The sequence below is a fragment of the Diabrotica undecimpunctata genome, chromosome 2 (assembly GCF_040954645.1).
Source record: "Diabrotica undecimpunctata isolate CICGRU chromosome 2, icDiaUnde3, whole genome shotgun sequence".
NCBI lineage: Eukaryota > Metazoa > Arthropoda > Insecta > Coleoptera > Chrysomelidae > Diabrotica > Diabrotica undecimpunctata.
The window spans coordinates 158,933,698-158,950,124 of NC_092804.1; the positions used below are offsets into that span (position 1 = coordinate 158,933,698).

The 16,427-nt window shown below is 34.8% G+C and overlaps 1 protein-coding gene across 11 annotated transcripts in view; it reads right to left on the bottom strand.

The window, feature by feature from the left end:
- Nucleotides 1-16,427, bottom strand: part of dlg1 (MAGUK family member discs large 1) — a 1,569,679-nt gene that overhangs the window by 941,174 nt on the left and 612,078 nt on the right. For 2 of the 11 annotated variants that reach the window (XM_072523865.1, XM_072523864.1), the window contains exon 2: nucleotides 5,292-5,594. The exons of the other annotated variants lie outside the window; for them this stretch is intronic. In XM_072523865.1, the coding sequence (XP_072379966.1) occupies nucleotides 5,292-5,495 (204 nt within the window). In that variant the 5' untranslated portion in view covers nucleotides 5,496-5,594. The remainder of the gene's footprint in view (nucleotides 1-5,291; nucleotides 5,595-16,427) is intronic. 11 annotated transcript variants of the gene reach the window in all.

A 16,427-nucleotide genomic window follows, 5' to 3' on the forward strand; every position in this document is an offset into this window, starting at 1 on the left:
CAGCTCTCCAAATAAACCCTAAGTGCCTTTCGAATAAGTTTCGATTTATTTTGTCCCCAATAATTTCTGTCCCCAATTTTTAACCCCCTATAATAATACCGTATGTGGTAGGCAAAATATTTCGTTACAATTTGGCTCCAAATGTGGGGCGCCAAATTGTAACGAATATTTTTGCGTATCGTTTCATATCGTTTTTTTAAAGAGAACAGCTCCCTGTTAAATTTGTAGATCCGTGTCCACCACCACTCATCTCTCATCATTTTCTCCACCATTTCTCTCATGAAATCAAACATTCTCCAGTTACACTCTCTTTCAAACTCCTCTCTTTCAACTGCCCAACTCTTGCACTCCAACATCATGTGTAGCACAGTATCCGAGAGACCACAGTAAATGCACTAATCGGACTGAGCCCTGCTAAACCTGGAAATGTAGCTGAGGAAGTAGCCATGGCCTGTGAGGAGTTGCGTCCGATAATAATTCAGCTGCCTATGCCCACAGTCCACCCAGCTTTAAAGGTTTGGGATTAGTGACTTCATCGACTCTGCCACATCACGAGTTGTCTCCCACTCTTGTTGCCACTGCCCAATTGAAAATAATCTCTCAGTCAGTCTTATCTGTCATCTCTTGCTCTCCATTGTTCCACCCTCTGCTACTATAAATCCTGATCTTTTCACCTGCCAGCACATGTAAAGGGACACAGCCGGTGTCCCTTTACCCACCATCACCCACCGAGCGGCAGCTGACACAGTCCTGTAGGCACATGCTACCCGCAGCAGACAGTTCTGTCGCCATGAGCCTCTTGTAAGTTGATATTTTTTCCGCCTCACTTCAGACTGAGGCCGCATAGAGAACGACAGACTGCTTAACACCTTGAAGGGAACTTCCTTTTTCGTATGTGGGTCCACCTATATTGGGCATTTTCTTCCCAAGAGCAGCCAGTCACTAAATAGCTCTTCGGGTCACCCCCTCAAATGTTCCACACTACAGACACCGAATTTCTAAAGTCATAGAGTCAAAAAATAGATCAGAATAAATAACTTTGATATTAAGAAACTTATGGATATGAACTCCAATACAAACGAATGTATAGAGAAAAAAGATTAGCTACTTACAGACACTTTAGACGAGGAGACCAATAAAGAGAGGAAAGACAGGAAGTAATATCTTAAAAATCATTTAAAAATAAACTAGAAAAGGCAAGATAAACCTGCGTGTTGGAGATGATAAGGATAAAAAGATATAGAGAGCATGGTTGAAAAAAGAAATACAATGGAAACTATCGAAAAACTTACACCTACCAACTGGTATGTTAAAATTTCATTTGAGTAGCCTTATTAAAGTTTATAAATACCGATACAAGAGGTAAGAAATTTAACTAATGTTGAGAACTAGCGGGCATACCGTTTCTAAAATATCGTTAGATTTGTTTATTCCATCTACGTAAAGTCAAAAAACAACATTTAAAAATTCTAGGAAAATGTGTATCATTCTATTTTAGAAATTCTCAGGTGCACTGCATTTTATCAAGCAAGTGCAGATCCCCAAGAGCAAAAAGCGCTATAATAATTCTTAGCGAAATTTCTCATTTGTCCCTTTTCCCCGTTTCAATTTTCCGGATGACAGAATCCACCAAAGGAAATGCGGATATTCAACGCCATCATAATACATTAAAATTCCTATTTTAGTCTGTTCGTTTCTAAGCTATACCAACATGTATTTATATATAAGTTTCAACTGCAGAGGGTGTCAGTTATATTCTAATTATAAATATTTCTAGATTTATGTTTTGTTAGAGATAATATCGCAATATCGGCCTCTAAAAATGGTAAAATATGTACAAAATATGCATAATCAAGTGACGATTTACTATTTTTAATTTTTTTAATATTAAATTATTTAAACAATTACAAGTTACACGTAATAAATGTATTCTACAAAGTGTCCCTACCAAAAATAATTTTCTCTCTCTCCTTCTATCTGACATCTCTTTTGAGGTTTCCGATTATCACAGCAAATTCATATATCTATTATAGGTTTAATATATTAGAGTACTTCATTATTTCTTTGTCAATTCTTTAATATTTCTGAGCCAAGATATTATTTTTTCTACTTATATCACTTCTCACATCTATTTTCTCTTCTATTAATAATTGTAATTCATAAGTGTCGACGTAAATTACTTGCGCATTAAAGATTAAGCCAGTGAATATCAAATTATTTATCTCAGATAAATGTATACGCCTCACAAGGCCTGAATTAAAGAAGTAATAAAAATCAGGGTCATAAAGGATCAGTCTATCCAGAACTTTAATAAACATATCTGTAGATGAAGTCAAGCTCTCATTGCCGTCTCGATTATAATGGGAGTTTATTAGCATAGTTGAAGACTATTGAAATGAAATAGTTCCAGGAGTACAACAAAGATTTAATAAAAACCATGTCAACACAAATGGAGAACTCATGGCTAATACCTGTGCTTTTAACGAACTGAGAATCAATAATACATTTTTCGACCATAAGCTCCAGTATAAATATACATTTGAAAACTCCACGGGGCACAAATCTATGATTGACTTTATAGTCACTAATAGAAAAATCCACCCAAAGCAGACTCTAGATATTCGAATCTTAAACTCAGCAGACGCAGGGAGTGAACACAAACTAGTACTAATAAAAATAACCAACGGTGGTGAAGATTTAGGAGATATTCGTTGTTTGAATTTGTATCAGCCCAAGTGTCTGATGAGGCTGGGATAGGCCGAAATAATTCATAACACTTTATTGATACCGATTCGAGCACGGGAAGTTTACCGAATTTGTCCTCCTAGGTCATATATTTGGCCATTTAATTCAACAAAGCGATAGCAGCTTTTGGTAGAAGATTTAATCTTTTACATATTTCGCATAGCCCAGAGGACAGAAAACGATATTATTATATCGTTTTCGTTCATGACCGCCAAAGCAGGTGGCGCCTCTGTACGCTAACCACTGCGGTGGTGAAGATTTAGGAGATATTCGTTGTACTTTCTGAGTTTGAATTTGTATCAGCCTAAGTTTCTAATGAAGCTGGGATAGGTCGAAATGATTCATAAAGGCACTTGCATCCAACTCTCAGCATCCACCTTCAGTCATTAACACCCTTGTCTCCAGATCAATAGGCCTTTCCGATGATGCAAGTAGACTCGCTGAACTCTCACAAACATTAATATCTCCCACTTAATCTCAATCCAACGGCTTTTCTTCCTTACATCAAAGGTGTCACTGACAAAATCGACAAAGTTCTTAAACCAAGAGAAATAAAAAACAATATTTACCCCCCAACAAAAACTTTCATCTCTTGTCCGATCAATCAAAGACAATATTGCAAATGAGCAGCACGGAGTTTATGAAATTCCTTGTGCAGACTGTCCCCGATCCTATATAGGCCAAACAAATCCTAGAACACAAAATAGGATTTATGAATATGCATTTCTGTTCGCAATTCCGATTCAATTTTAGTTTTAGGTCAACACCATTTTCATACAGGTCACAAAATTGATTTTGATAACTCCAGAACCATAGCCCCCATCCGCTTCTACAAACCAAGAATTATCCGAGAAACGATAGAAATAGAAAAAAGGCCAAATTTTCTTAATAAATTTTATTAGAAGAATGAACACGGAAGCCCAAGAAAAAGAAAATTCTAAAGGCGCGTTGTGAAATAGTCATGTCAGGAAGATAAAAGAAAAATATATTTTTCTTATGGTATTATCTAGCGTTAATCTAGACAGTGTAATTCTCATCAGATAAACGAATAAGTAATTACTTTCAATTAGCATACGGTGCTCGTATTTGTGTTTCACTCCCTTCATTTTCCGTTTCGATTCACTCTTCATAAAACACATCCATTGTTTAAGCTGTCAAAAGCACCGGCAAGTGCAGATATTTCAGTTACGGGCTTGCTACAAACATGCAAAGCCGTTAAAGGTATCAAGTTCTGCATGTTCCACTTATTGTTGAATTCCTGAATGCGTTGAGCTATTGAATATATAATCAGAAGTTAATTGCATTTCTGGCGTATGCAGTTACAATACGAGCCAAAAATCGTTGCATGTTAGTTTTGTTATGAGGATGAGATACCTTTTGTATCGAAACTAGGATATACGCAAAAATATCAACATTGTTTTTCTTTTGATTGTTTGAAATATGCTTATGTCATTTATGACTGGTTCGTGATGTAGGATTTTAAATTTGCTTTTTGTTACATATATGCTTTGAAATTCAAAATCATTGTTAGATTTTCAGTTATTTTAGCATTTGGCAGAGTAAGCGCCAGTTTTAGTATTTTTTTATTCAGTTTCTAGAAATGAAGCAGGCAGATTCGTAATTGTTGAGTACAGGGTAAAACTAGCTTAATGTATGGTTTGGAGATAAAGCAATTTTAAATTTCAAAAATTCACAGCATTTAGATCCACAACATTTGCTTTCTGTAGTATATTATAATAGGTATAGAGAAAAGAAGAAGAAAGTCAAGCGACACATGTAATGTCAATTGTCTATGTAAAAAGGTTTATAATCATATGTCATTATGTTCACTGTTAAAAATTACAAGTTGTATAAAGCTAAAACTATGTTTAATCATTTATATTCTTCCACCACATCACACTACTTTCTGCCAATGTGGTTTCTAAATCTCTGATATTTTTGGGTCATGAAATGAAAATGTACAGATTGAGTTTCAAGTATGGAACCTTAACCGTAAGTACCTTAATAGCTGAAGAAAGATTATTCAGGATAGGAGACCCGCAACTTAAACAGGTTTACCAAATTTCAGCATAATATGACACTAAAGTCGTAAAGACTGGTGTGTCTGTTTAAGGGTTAAACAGAATAATTCTATTGGTGATATCTGCAAAAAAGGCTAAATGTATTTATATGAATTCATTTTCCATAAGGTCCATAAGAAAGAAATTTAAAAATTGTTGATCCCACGCAATAGTGTAAAAAATGCATTACTTTTAGCACTACTATAAAACTGTAGATCTTAATGTTATAAAAAATAGTAAAAACATTTAAAAATAAAAAATCAGAACAAACAACTACTTAGAGCCTGATAATTAATTTTAAAGCAATATTGATGTGGATATATATATATATATATATATATATATATATATATATATATATATATATATATATATATATATATATATATATATATATATATATATTATATTATACACCTGATAAATTGATATTCGTTCTCCTTACTTACTCTAAATTCGTTCTCTAAAAAGCATTTAACTCCTTACCTGTACTTTGTCGCCAGCCCAGCAACAGGAACAGTTCGAACCATGCGGCATACTGGAACTGCCGCTAGCTGTGCCGTTAGTATTAGCTTGTTGTTCCCTTTTGATGAATTTTTGCCTCCGTCTTCTTACTTTACTCGGCACTCCGTACATATAATTCGAAAAACGTCTTTGCGAGTGCCGCACTATTGACACCCAGTCTATCATGTTGGCAAGTTTTTATTTTTAGAACTTAATACAACTGATCGTTTGAAGTTTATTCTTCGAAATCACTGTCACTATATTCTAATTTCACAGTTCAGGACACTATCAAATGAGATAATTCTCATTAATACAACCCCTAGAACTTTTTTATTAATACATATATTATAGTTTGTTGAATTATTTTAGCTTTAAGAAGTACAGTAAGGCAAGCGACTTGTTGTGAGTTGACCAAATTTCATATTATTACATAACTCCTTTTTTCTCAGACCGCCAAGCGGAAAAGATCGAGCTCCTAACGTTAAATTCACTGCAGTGTCAAATATTTAAATATTTCTGTGAAGCGAAACGATTCAATTTTAGAATTAAATAGAAAATTCAGTTAAAAACAAATGTTTTCTATCCCAAGCTCTTTTAATGTGTTCAGTTTTACTATAAAACAATTTAATTCAGATCTTTTAGCAGATCTGAAATGAATACAAGAGCGTATGGCTAATTTAACGGGTAATTAATTTAATGAATTATAAAATTTTTATTTTCCTACTTTCATTTTAATTAAAAAATTATTTTCCGACTTCAGTGAAATAAAAATTGCATATTATTTAAAGGAGTGCGCTTAAAATCAGTTTAAAGTATAATATAAAAATGGTAGCTCAACTAATAATAAGTTCAACAAGAAAAATCATAAGATTTTCTACTTGGAGAAACTGAATTCAAATCTTTACCACTGTGCTTTCTAAACCTTGCAAAGCAGACACATTGATGAATTAGTCAGCAAGGGAAACTAAAATATGCATTCTACGTGACGTTCATCACGGACAAAATTCGTAGTGAATTCAGTTTCTGGTACTCCAAACAGAGTAAAGAAACTAAAACATAATGACGGTATTAGATATTTATTTCGATGCAGGGCAACCGCAAGCCGCTTATACGTATTTCAGCCTCTTTAGGTCTCATCAGAGCGGCATATGTCGCTGCTCTGAATCGAAACAAAATCTATTTCGTCGTAGGACAAATATTATCGAAATAATTATATACAGACGTTACAATGCCATCTAATACCAACAAGAGAAATAATAAGATTTCCTACTTGGCGAAACTGAATATGTCGTTAGGAAGGCACTGCATAGGACGTTCCCAGAATAGATGGACAGTTGAGCTTGAACAGGTCATACAGCAAAATCAGTTAAAAGGACAACGACTTTTTACAACATATGAGAACGTATGCATCTAACCTCAAGTTAGTGAGAATAAAACTCATATTTTCCGTTGTAGCATTTGTAAATTCCTTGGTATATATTGAAATCCCCTCGTGTATATATTAAAACACTGAAAAATAACTTTTTCAATTCCTCTTTGTGTCGCCGAGTCGAAAATTAAGTTTATATATTACAGACGGGTATTTCTTTGGTATTTTCTTTGATCGGAAGTCGCTCGATATTGCGTTTCAAATAAACATCCAATATTTAGATCGCTGAGGTTCTGCCGGAAAGATAATTGCGACACTCTCGCTGAGACCGTTGTCAGGGGCAGTTGCTTCAGGGTTTGTCCAAATTTTACGTCAAATTTTTAATGTTTTCTTGTTGTGTTCGTCCCTTTTCATGGAAAATATGTAGTGTATTGAGGCAGTTAATAGTTCAGTGACAGTAAAAGTGAGGTTCGAATATTTGGTCAAGAACAGACGTCGTTTAGTTTGGTCGGAGGAAACCGGCAAATTTGTGAAGAAAAGTGATTTTTACTCAATTGTGATGTGTCAGTTCTGATCGAGTAGTCACTGTTTTTTTGTTTGTAAGCCGTCTCTCATATGAGATGTTTGTAGAACGGTGTTTGCAACAAATTTAAAAAGTACCCACATCGAGTTTTTTAAGACGCAGACCTTCAAATTGTAAGTCCAGTTTCCAACCCCAGAAATATTTTAAAGTGCATTTTCGTGAAATCCAGGTAACTTTTTTTTGTTTGAACTTTTAAAGTAAAGATAGACATTTTTTTCCTAATACCTAATTGCTTTCATAACAATGTAATAATTAAAATTGTAGGGCGTAGCTTTCATTTTATTTGTTCTCAGTTTTAAGATTTAGTTTTGACATATGGCAGCTAGTTTTCTTATTTTTGACATCTGATAACTACCTAATCATATTTGAGACTTTGTTTTGTTTTTAGAAAAAGGTTAACCTCTATGAATAATTTCACTTCAAGATAATTTTTATTTGTAATGATTTATTTCTGCTACAATTTATAGCCCAGTAAAAATTGTAAGTTTTGTAGTATCTCCAACTTCTAAGAGTTGTTAAGAGTAACCGGATAGGACATAGTAAGAGTTTCTCTTTGTTATTTTTGTATTTACCTTTGTAACTATTAATATAATATTTTTGTTATTGTCTATATTTGTAACTGTTTGTGGCGAGACAGCAATAAATGTTTAATTTTTTTCCCTTAACCCTTTTTTTATTTATTTTAGAAGAGTCTCCTAACCTCTCTCTTTTGTTTTTTTGGGAAGGAAGAACCTTTTCTTTCATCCAGCAGGAAGTTCTCTCAAAGCGGCGTCCTTATCTTAAATACCTAGAGGATCTTCTTGTGTCTTGTTTGCTCATTTGTCAAGGAGATTCATGTAAGTATCCTTTTGTTTCATTTTTGTAGTTGCCCCAATCCGATCCCATTGTTTCATTCACTGACCCACGACCCAGTTCTCCAAATAAACCGTGAACGCCGTCGCCCTGAGCGAAGTTTCGATTTGTTTTGCTTGCCCTATCTACACCCCAGTAACTTATGTCCCCAATTTTCAACCCCCTATAGTAATACCCTAGGTGGTAGGCAAAATAATTCGTTACACCGTAATTTAATCTGCAATTCTTTATTAAACAAACCGTATAACATACTCGTATGTCGTTATCTTTTTTCTTAAAAATATTATTATCTGGGAATTTATTATGGTAGGAACGTACAACAACTTAACTAGAAACAAATAACAAAACAAAAACGCTCAACTCAACTTATATTAGTCTCCTACGTCTTCTAATAAAACTTTTTTATTGCAAAAACCCGACACGAATTTATACTTACGACATTAAAACAATATTGAATGAAAATAAAATACGAAGTTTTCGCATTACAGGTTATTTTTATAAGTTTCTAATTAAGTTTATTTCTCAGCGACAGTAGTTAAAATTAATGGTTAATGGGAAAACTATAACAAAACTTTCCATGCGTAATTTACTTAACTTTCCGTAAACTTTTTTTTCGTATGGATTCGAGAATGTAAGCTCAAATATTTTTTGAAAATTTCACAAGAAAACAGGAAATTTGTAGATATAATTGAATAAAGAAATAGGAAACACGTAAGAGATATACGACATAAATGACTAGGCATTTTTTAAGAAAGAATAAAATAAACACATTAGCAGGAAGGCAGAAAATATAAGAGTAGAAATATGCTTCTACTTTTTTATGGCAACATAAGACGGACACAAATTAATAGTTGCATCATGGGTTGAATTTAAACATCGTAGCTCCCATCAGAAGTCAATATCATTTCTACTGGACTCGTAACGAACAGGAAATATAGAGAAAAATCGAAATCACATTCAAGTTCTACGGAAAGCGATTGGTTTTCTCGGCAGACAAGGCTTAGCTTTTAGAGGGCATGACGAATCAGAAAATTTTAAAAACAAGAGTAACCTTGTTAAGCTGTTAGATACCATAGCTGATGATAAACCTGATATCAAAGAAAATTTTTTTAAGTTTTGAGGACACAAACATTAATGAAGGTACTATCGGGCTGCACCAACTTAAAGACTGTAGTGCCGAAAGTATAGCGAACGTCATTCAATTGATGTTATCAAGAATTAATTTATAGACACATAAAACTGCGTTGGTCACTTCTGCGATGAAGCGAATATGATGAGTGGATGGGTCAGCGGGGTCCAGTCGAGAATTAAAGATTTAGCCCATCATCTAGTTCTAGTAAATGTGTTGGATAGCGGTAGGAGATTGACAAATCTAAAGCCTTTTTTTCTACTGTTCACTCTCTATCAATTCATTTCCAACAGTGTTACTCGCCATAAGCTTCTCGTAAAAATACAACAAAGGATGAATAAACCATTACTGAATTTGTGAAGAACTGTCCCAACAAGATGGTTCTACTGGTTGAATGCAGTCTCCGTTCGGCTCGCGGAGATAAGAATACGGCCGAGGTCAGAAGGCCCTGCCTGTCGTAAGAGGCGACTAATGGGTAGGAATTGAGAGGTGGAGAGCCATCGCTTAAGGTGTCAGGTTTGTAGAAACGCACACTGACGCTTAGGCGCCACGGTCGCCGGTATACACTCCTAGTATCCGAGACGAGACTCTCTTGGGACCACTTTACTCTCATTCCAAGAGAACCAGGCGAGGTTGAACGAGCTGGGCCCGTACACACCTCTCTTGGCCTTGAGTCAAGCGTGGTGTTTGTGTCCCGGCACGTACCCGTCAGGAGATTTAAGAGTGGTAGAGGAGAGATCCTCGGCGGCGACCTATCTACGTGCGAGGTGGAAATTCCTCTCCCTGCGTCACCTATCCGCCTGTGGGAGGGGATAACGGGTAGGTGAGGTAATCGCAACACAGGTACTACGGGGAAGGTGCAGCCCCACGAAGCGTGTCTGGCGTACGTGGCGTGGCACCTTCATTTTGGTGTCGGACTCGTAGGGGTAGTGGATTCGTTAACGGTCGTATAGCCGAAAGGCCAGGTAGACCAGGGTCCTGTCAGTTTTTAAAATTAGAGGGCACAAAGCTTAGCAATGGTTGAATGCAGTATCGAAAATTCTAAAGACATACCAAACCATTTTGGCTACTCTAGATGATAGAAAAAAGGACAGGGCAGAGAGTATCGAAATAAAAGCGCAAATATTGCAGAAAATCTTGATATTTCTGCTTTGTGCTATGACAGCAGCTACAAGCCGAAGATCCTGACTTAGCAGCCGCCGTGTATTGAAGGTTTTAGAGAAGGCTAAATTTTTGGCAGACAATAGTGGTGTTTTTGGTGGACATTAAAGGCGGAAACTGTAGTAAATCTTTAGCATTTTGAGCTATGGTTATACAGAAGGATCCTGAAGATACCATGGACAGACAAAGTCACCAATGAAGAAGTACTGCGGAGGATGAACACAACCGCGGATTTGGTCAACATCGTGATGGGCCATAAGCGCAGTACTTGGGACATATAATGAGAAATAAAGGCAGATACGAGCTACTCAAATGCATTTTGCAAAGTAAAATTAAAGGAAAAAGGGCCCTAGGACAAAGAAGAATATTCTGGCTTGCTAACCTGAGAGCATGGTATAAAAAGACCTCAACACAGCTATTCCGTATAGCAACCAACAGAGTAATCATAGCCAGAATGATCGCCAACGTTCGGAACTGACAGGCACCCTAAGAAGAAGAAGTGGTGTTGTATATAAGGAACAAAAAAGAACTAAAACTATTTGTAACTAATAGCCTCGTTGCAAGCAATATATTTTAAACAAATGGCAAAAAATATGCCAAAACAAAGACCATATACTTCGAAGTTATCGACAGTATTCTCGTGAAATATAATCGTCGGTTCTCGGAAGATGAAGGTTTGTTCTAAGTAACGGATGCCTTAAAGAAAGAAAGTAAAGTATGCATGACAGAAGAGAAACTAAAGTCATTAATAGAAAACTACAAACATTTTTTAAATGAAGAACTTCTACATCTGCAACTGCCTATAGCCAAGAACCATTTACAAACAAGCGATGGAGACTTCGTTTTGTTACTACTCGAATCTCTCAGAGGGCTTCTAGTGGCATACTTAAAAGTGATAAAACTGCTGCACATTTTTGCTACACTGCCTATCACCACAGCTGGAAATGAAAATTTTTTTTCTATGCTAAAAAGACCAAAAGGGTACCTGCGAAGTTCTACTGGTGATAAAAAAAATGGTCCTCACTTATGTTAACAACGGTTGAAGGAGAAGAAATGAAAAAAATACCGCTACACCAAGTGGTGAATGAATTGGCTGCGAGGGAGCCACGACGGTACCCATTACTACACTAACGTGACATAGAAATAAACTGTAGTTATTTTATTCCATTAGTAATGAATCATTTCTATATATTATAACGCTTATGTTCCTAATTATTACAAATAAGGTAAACGCTCCTATTTTCGACACTGCCCCAATTATCGGCAGTAATTCTACATAATCGACAAAAAAAAGAATTCTTGCGCGTGATTGTTGGACGAAAGTATATCACTAATTTATAAGGACCTTTATCTACGCCTATGAACAATATGCCAATTGTCAGACGAAAACTGCAATCACAACATTTAAAAATATATTGGTCAGTTGGCGCCAAACTCTTGTGAGAAGTGTTTCTTGTTGTATGTGTTAAGAAACAGGTAAGCTACAGAATGCTATAATTCTTGATTAAAATATCGAATAACCGTTTTATTATGTTTTATATGTTGAGAAATAGTTTATTTAGATTATTTGTTGGCCAAAAACTGTTTTTCTATAACTTTTATATTTGTATATATTAGCAGATGATCCAATCGTCGGCTGGAGTGCCGATAATTGGTTATATGCATTAGATTGTATATAAGCTGATTTTAGCGTAATCTTTTAACTTACTAGGACAAATGTTTGGTCATTATATGCAATAAAAAACGATCTTTCCTTGTACCAATTTTCGGCATCCCGTATCTCTAGTAGAAATAGCCATAATTTGAACGAGTACAACACTGACGATAATACATACCTATACGTGCCGATATTTGGAAATTCTTTATTTTAGACTACAATTCAGAAATTAGCAATGGAAAGGAGAAAGCGTTTTCAATATTCTGCGGAAGATAAACACAAAGCTCTTGTAGCTGTTCAGTCAGGAATGCCATTTAAAACAGCTAGCAAGTTGTATAAGGTACCCAGATCGACTCTACAGGACAAAGTAAAGGGTAGAACTTCTTTAGAGAAGAAATCTGGACCAGGGACCACACTAACAGAAGAAGAAGAAAACCTACCGGTAGCATGGCTATTTCGGATTGCAGCCTGTGGATTTCCTGCAACTAAAACGCAGTTGTTGGATAGTGTTCAGCTATTGCTTAAAGAACTTAATAGGCCTAATAATTTCGTGGATGGTAGGCCTGGACGTAAATGGTACAAACTATTTTTAAAAAGGCATCCCAAACTATCTACAAGAATATCCCAAAACCTAACTTGTGCTAGAAACACTATAACAGAAAATCAAATTCGTCAATGGTTTATTGAAGTAGGGACCTTTTTAGAAAGTACAAACAATCGCAACATAACTTTTGATCCTAGTCGTGTATTCAACTGTGATGAATCGACTTTTTTCCTGACTCCTGAGGGAGACAACGTGTTGGTTAGAAAGGGATATAGAACAGTTTAATCGTTTGTTAGCAACGACGAGAAGAAATGTCTGACAACTGATTACCTGTAGTGCCTCCGGTCAAATTTTACCACCCATGATCGTTTTTAAATATACAAGAATTCCAAAATCAGTTATCGAGAAAATACCTGCTCAGTGGGGTATAGAAAAGTCTGAAAATGGGTGGATGACTGGCGAAAACTTTTTTGAGTACATCGCTAATATAGTCCACCCTTGGTTAGTTGCTCAAAAAGTGCAGTTTCCGGTTATACTGTTTTTGTACGGACACAGATCACACTTAACAATGGCCCTAAGTGAATTTTGTAGTAAATAATATTATTCTAATAGCTTTGTGTCCAAACGAAACACATATTTTACAGCCTCTAGATGTTGCAGTCTTTCGACCATTAAAATGTGAATGGAAAAAGAGCGTGCATCGGTGGAGAATGGAAAACCAAAGTAAAAAGATAACCAGAGATTTATTTGCACCTATTTTGGAAAGCACTTTTTAAAAAATGGTAAATATTCCCGATATAGTTAAAAGTGGTTTCAAGGGTTGCGGACTTGTGCCCTTTAATGTTGAAAATATTAAATTTTCTAAATACTTGAAAGAAGACGTGGGAGCACAAAACTGTCAAAAGATACAAGAACAACGACAACCTACAGAACTTCAAGTCGCCCTAAGAGTTGTAGAAGAATGCATCTCAATTGATATGCTGCGATTGTTTGAGCTTTCTGTGTCAATTTGGGAAGGACCAGTAGAGCACACCAGCTTGTTTTCATTATGGAAGGAAATGAAAGTCAAATCCATGAACAAGTCTTCCAATGAACTTCCAGTCGACTTTGTTACGAATGACTCATTTACAGAAGTGGAAATTCATAATGAAATGAGCGACCAAGAAACAACTGTAAATAACGAATTCAATGATAACTCAGAAAATGAGAACAACACATTTGCTAAGAAAGCAAATGACGATGAGGTTGATGTTACAGAATTTATTGACTGTACAAATTTATTTCTCCTGGTAGAAACCCGGTAGTTTCTCCACCTTTTGAACAAAACCACACAGGAAATGCAAGAAAATAAAAGCATGTTAATTAGCGAACCTTCAACATCTAAATCGTTACAGGAATCTTGGTATTGTTCATTGTGTGACATCGGGTGTCTTGGTCTAACTAAAGATGATAGAGAAGAACTGAAATGCTCCTTGTGTCAACGACTACTAAAATAATGTGTGTTTATTAATTCAGTTTGCACAGATACATTAAAGATTTTATATTTATCTTTTGAAAAATACATTTTATTTGAATTTTCAATTTAGTGTATTTACATACCTACAATAATTTATTTATTTCAATACTACCTATCTAACAAAATATTTAGGTACCCCATATAATTATTTAAATCTTGGGTATCTAACTCATGCCGAAAAAAGGATCTTTGATGTGCCGAAGATTAAAGCATGCATTTAATTTAGAATGCCGATAATGGGGACTTTGGACACTTTTCATTTTATTAATATTTTAAATATTATAAGTTTGTTTTAGGTTAAAATAAATATTTTATGTGTAATTGTGATAGATCTTATTAACCCAAACCATAATCTAAATACACGTTGTTCAGGTAATTTGGTTACTAAACTTATTAAAATGAAGCTCCATTGTGCTTAACGTGCTAAAGGTGCCGATAATAGATACATTTACCTTAAATCATTTAAGTAATAAAATTGATGTATTTTTTTGTAAATTCCAATATTATTGGGGGGCGGGGCAAATGTCAGTATAGACGCTTCGCTTCGTTATAAAAATTGTATAAAATATTTCAATCAAAGCTAAACTTCAATGTTTGGTGTTTAAAATAACTTCACTTTTTAAAATATTTCTGTTAGCATAACTTCAATATATTTTCATATAAACACCCACGCATCAAAGGTATGAATCAGTCAATTTAATAAAACTGATGTAGTGGAAACATTCACAAAGAAAAATATACATTGAGTTGATAAATTTTTTAATGATAACCTACAATTTTTTAAAGAAACAACCCGAGTTTATATTTATTATTTTATTCAATTTTAAAAAATATTGGAAAAACAATATTTAAACATTTTGTTTAAACAATTATATTTTGTGACTTCTTTCTTTGTGTATTTCAGATATTTATGAAAGTCATTGGTGATAATCAGAGTTTTTTTTGTTACGAAGAATCTGTTAAAATAGACAGTTAATATTATGAACCATAATTAAAAAAAAGTGATTATAGTTGCGTCCTAGTATATCACAAATTCTTTTGTATTTATTTTGTTCAGATACTTCGTCAACGCTGGTTATATTGTTGACTGATGGTATAGTTAGCTCCAGGTGTATAGAGTGACAATTTGAAAAGTTCTCAGAATATCTTTATATTATGTTAATAATATGAAAAATCGGAAAGAGGTGAATCTTTCAAGAGGGGAATTCCAGTGAATATTTCTGGCCCTCAATGCTCAAGCTCTCTCCAATGGTAGCATACATATATATATATATATATATATATATATATATATATATATATATATATATATATATATATATATATATATATATATATATATATATATATATTTTAGTGTTTTAAACGTAGATTGATTTATTACACCAGCGTCTTCTAATTTAAGTAGTAGATGTATTTATATTTTAAACTACTACGTAAAACTTTTTGTTTCCTGGACCTAGATCGAACCATCGTTCCACTATATCTAAACACCTGGTTTAAACTATCTCTCAGGCAATTAGCATTGACTAATCATAGATTTAAATTAAGTGTCCAAAGTACAAAACCCTAGGTACGGACGTAAAATCAGACAACAATCCAGTCGATATCAATCTCAAACAATAGTTAAAAAGAATACTTAAGAAGAAAAGAAGAACTTAAGAATACGAAAACTTAGGAATGGAAAAAATGGATGACGAAAGATATTTTGGAACTCATCGAAGAGAGAAGAAAACAAAAAAAATAACCAACATCCATATAAAGAAATCCAATGAACCATAGATTCTTCTTTCTTCTTTATGTGCCGTCTTCTATCGAAGGTTGGCGACCATCAAACGATAGGTTTCTCTGTTTTGTGCCGCATGTATTTTGTTCGCAGCTTCTTGTATTTGAAACTATTCTCTTAAGTTTTTCAGCCAGGATTTCTTCTTTCTGCCCAGACCTCTTCTACCTTTAATCTTGCCTTCCACGATAAGCTGTAGCAGACTGTACTTATCATTACGGAACACATGGCCCAGGTATGACGCTTTCCTCCTCTTAACAGTTGTTAACAATTCCACCTCTTTACCCATTCGTCTTAATACCTCTGTGTTGGTCACTCTGTCTGTCCAAGGTATTTTCAGTATGCGTCGATACAGCCACATTTCTAGAGCCGCTAACTTCTTTATAGTTGCTGCTATTAACGTCCACCCTTCAACTCCGTAAAGTAGCATAGAAAGTACGTAGCATTTCGTGGCGCGCCATCGGAGGTTAACGCTTAGGTGGCGGTTGCTTAAGAGTATTTCTCATTTTGATGAATTTGGATCT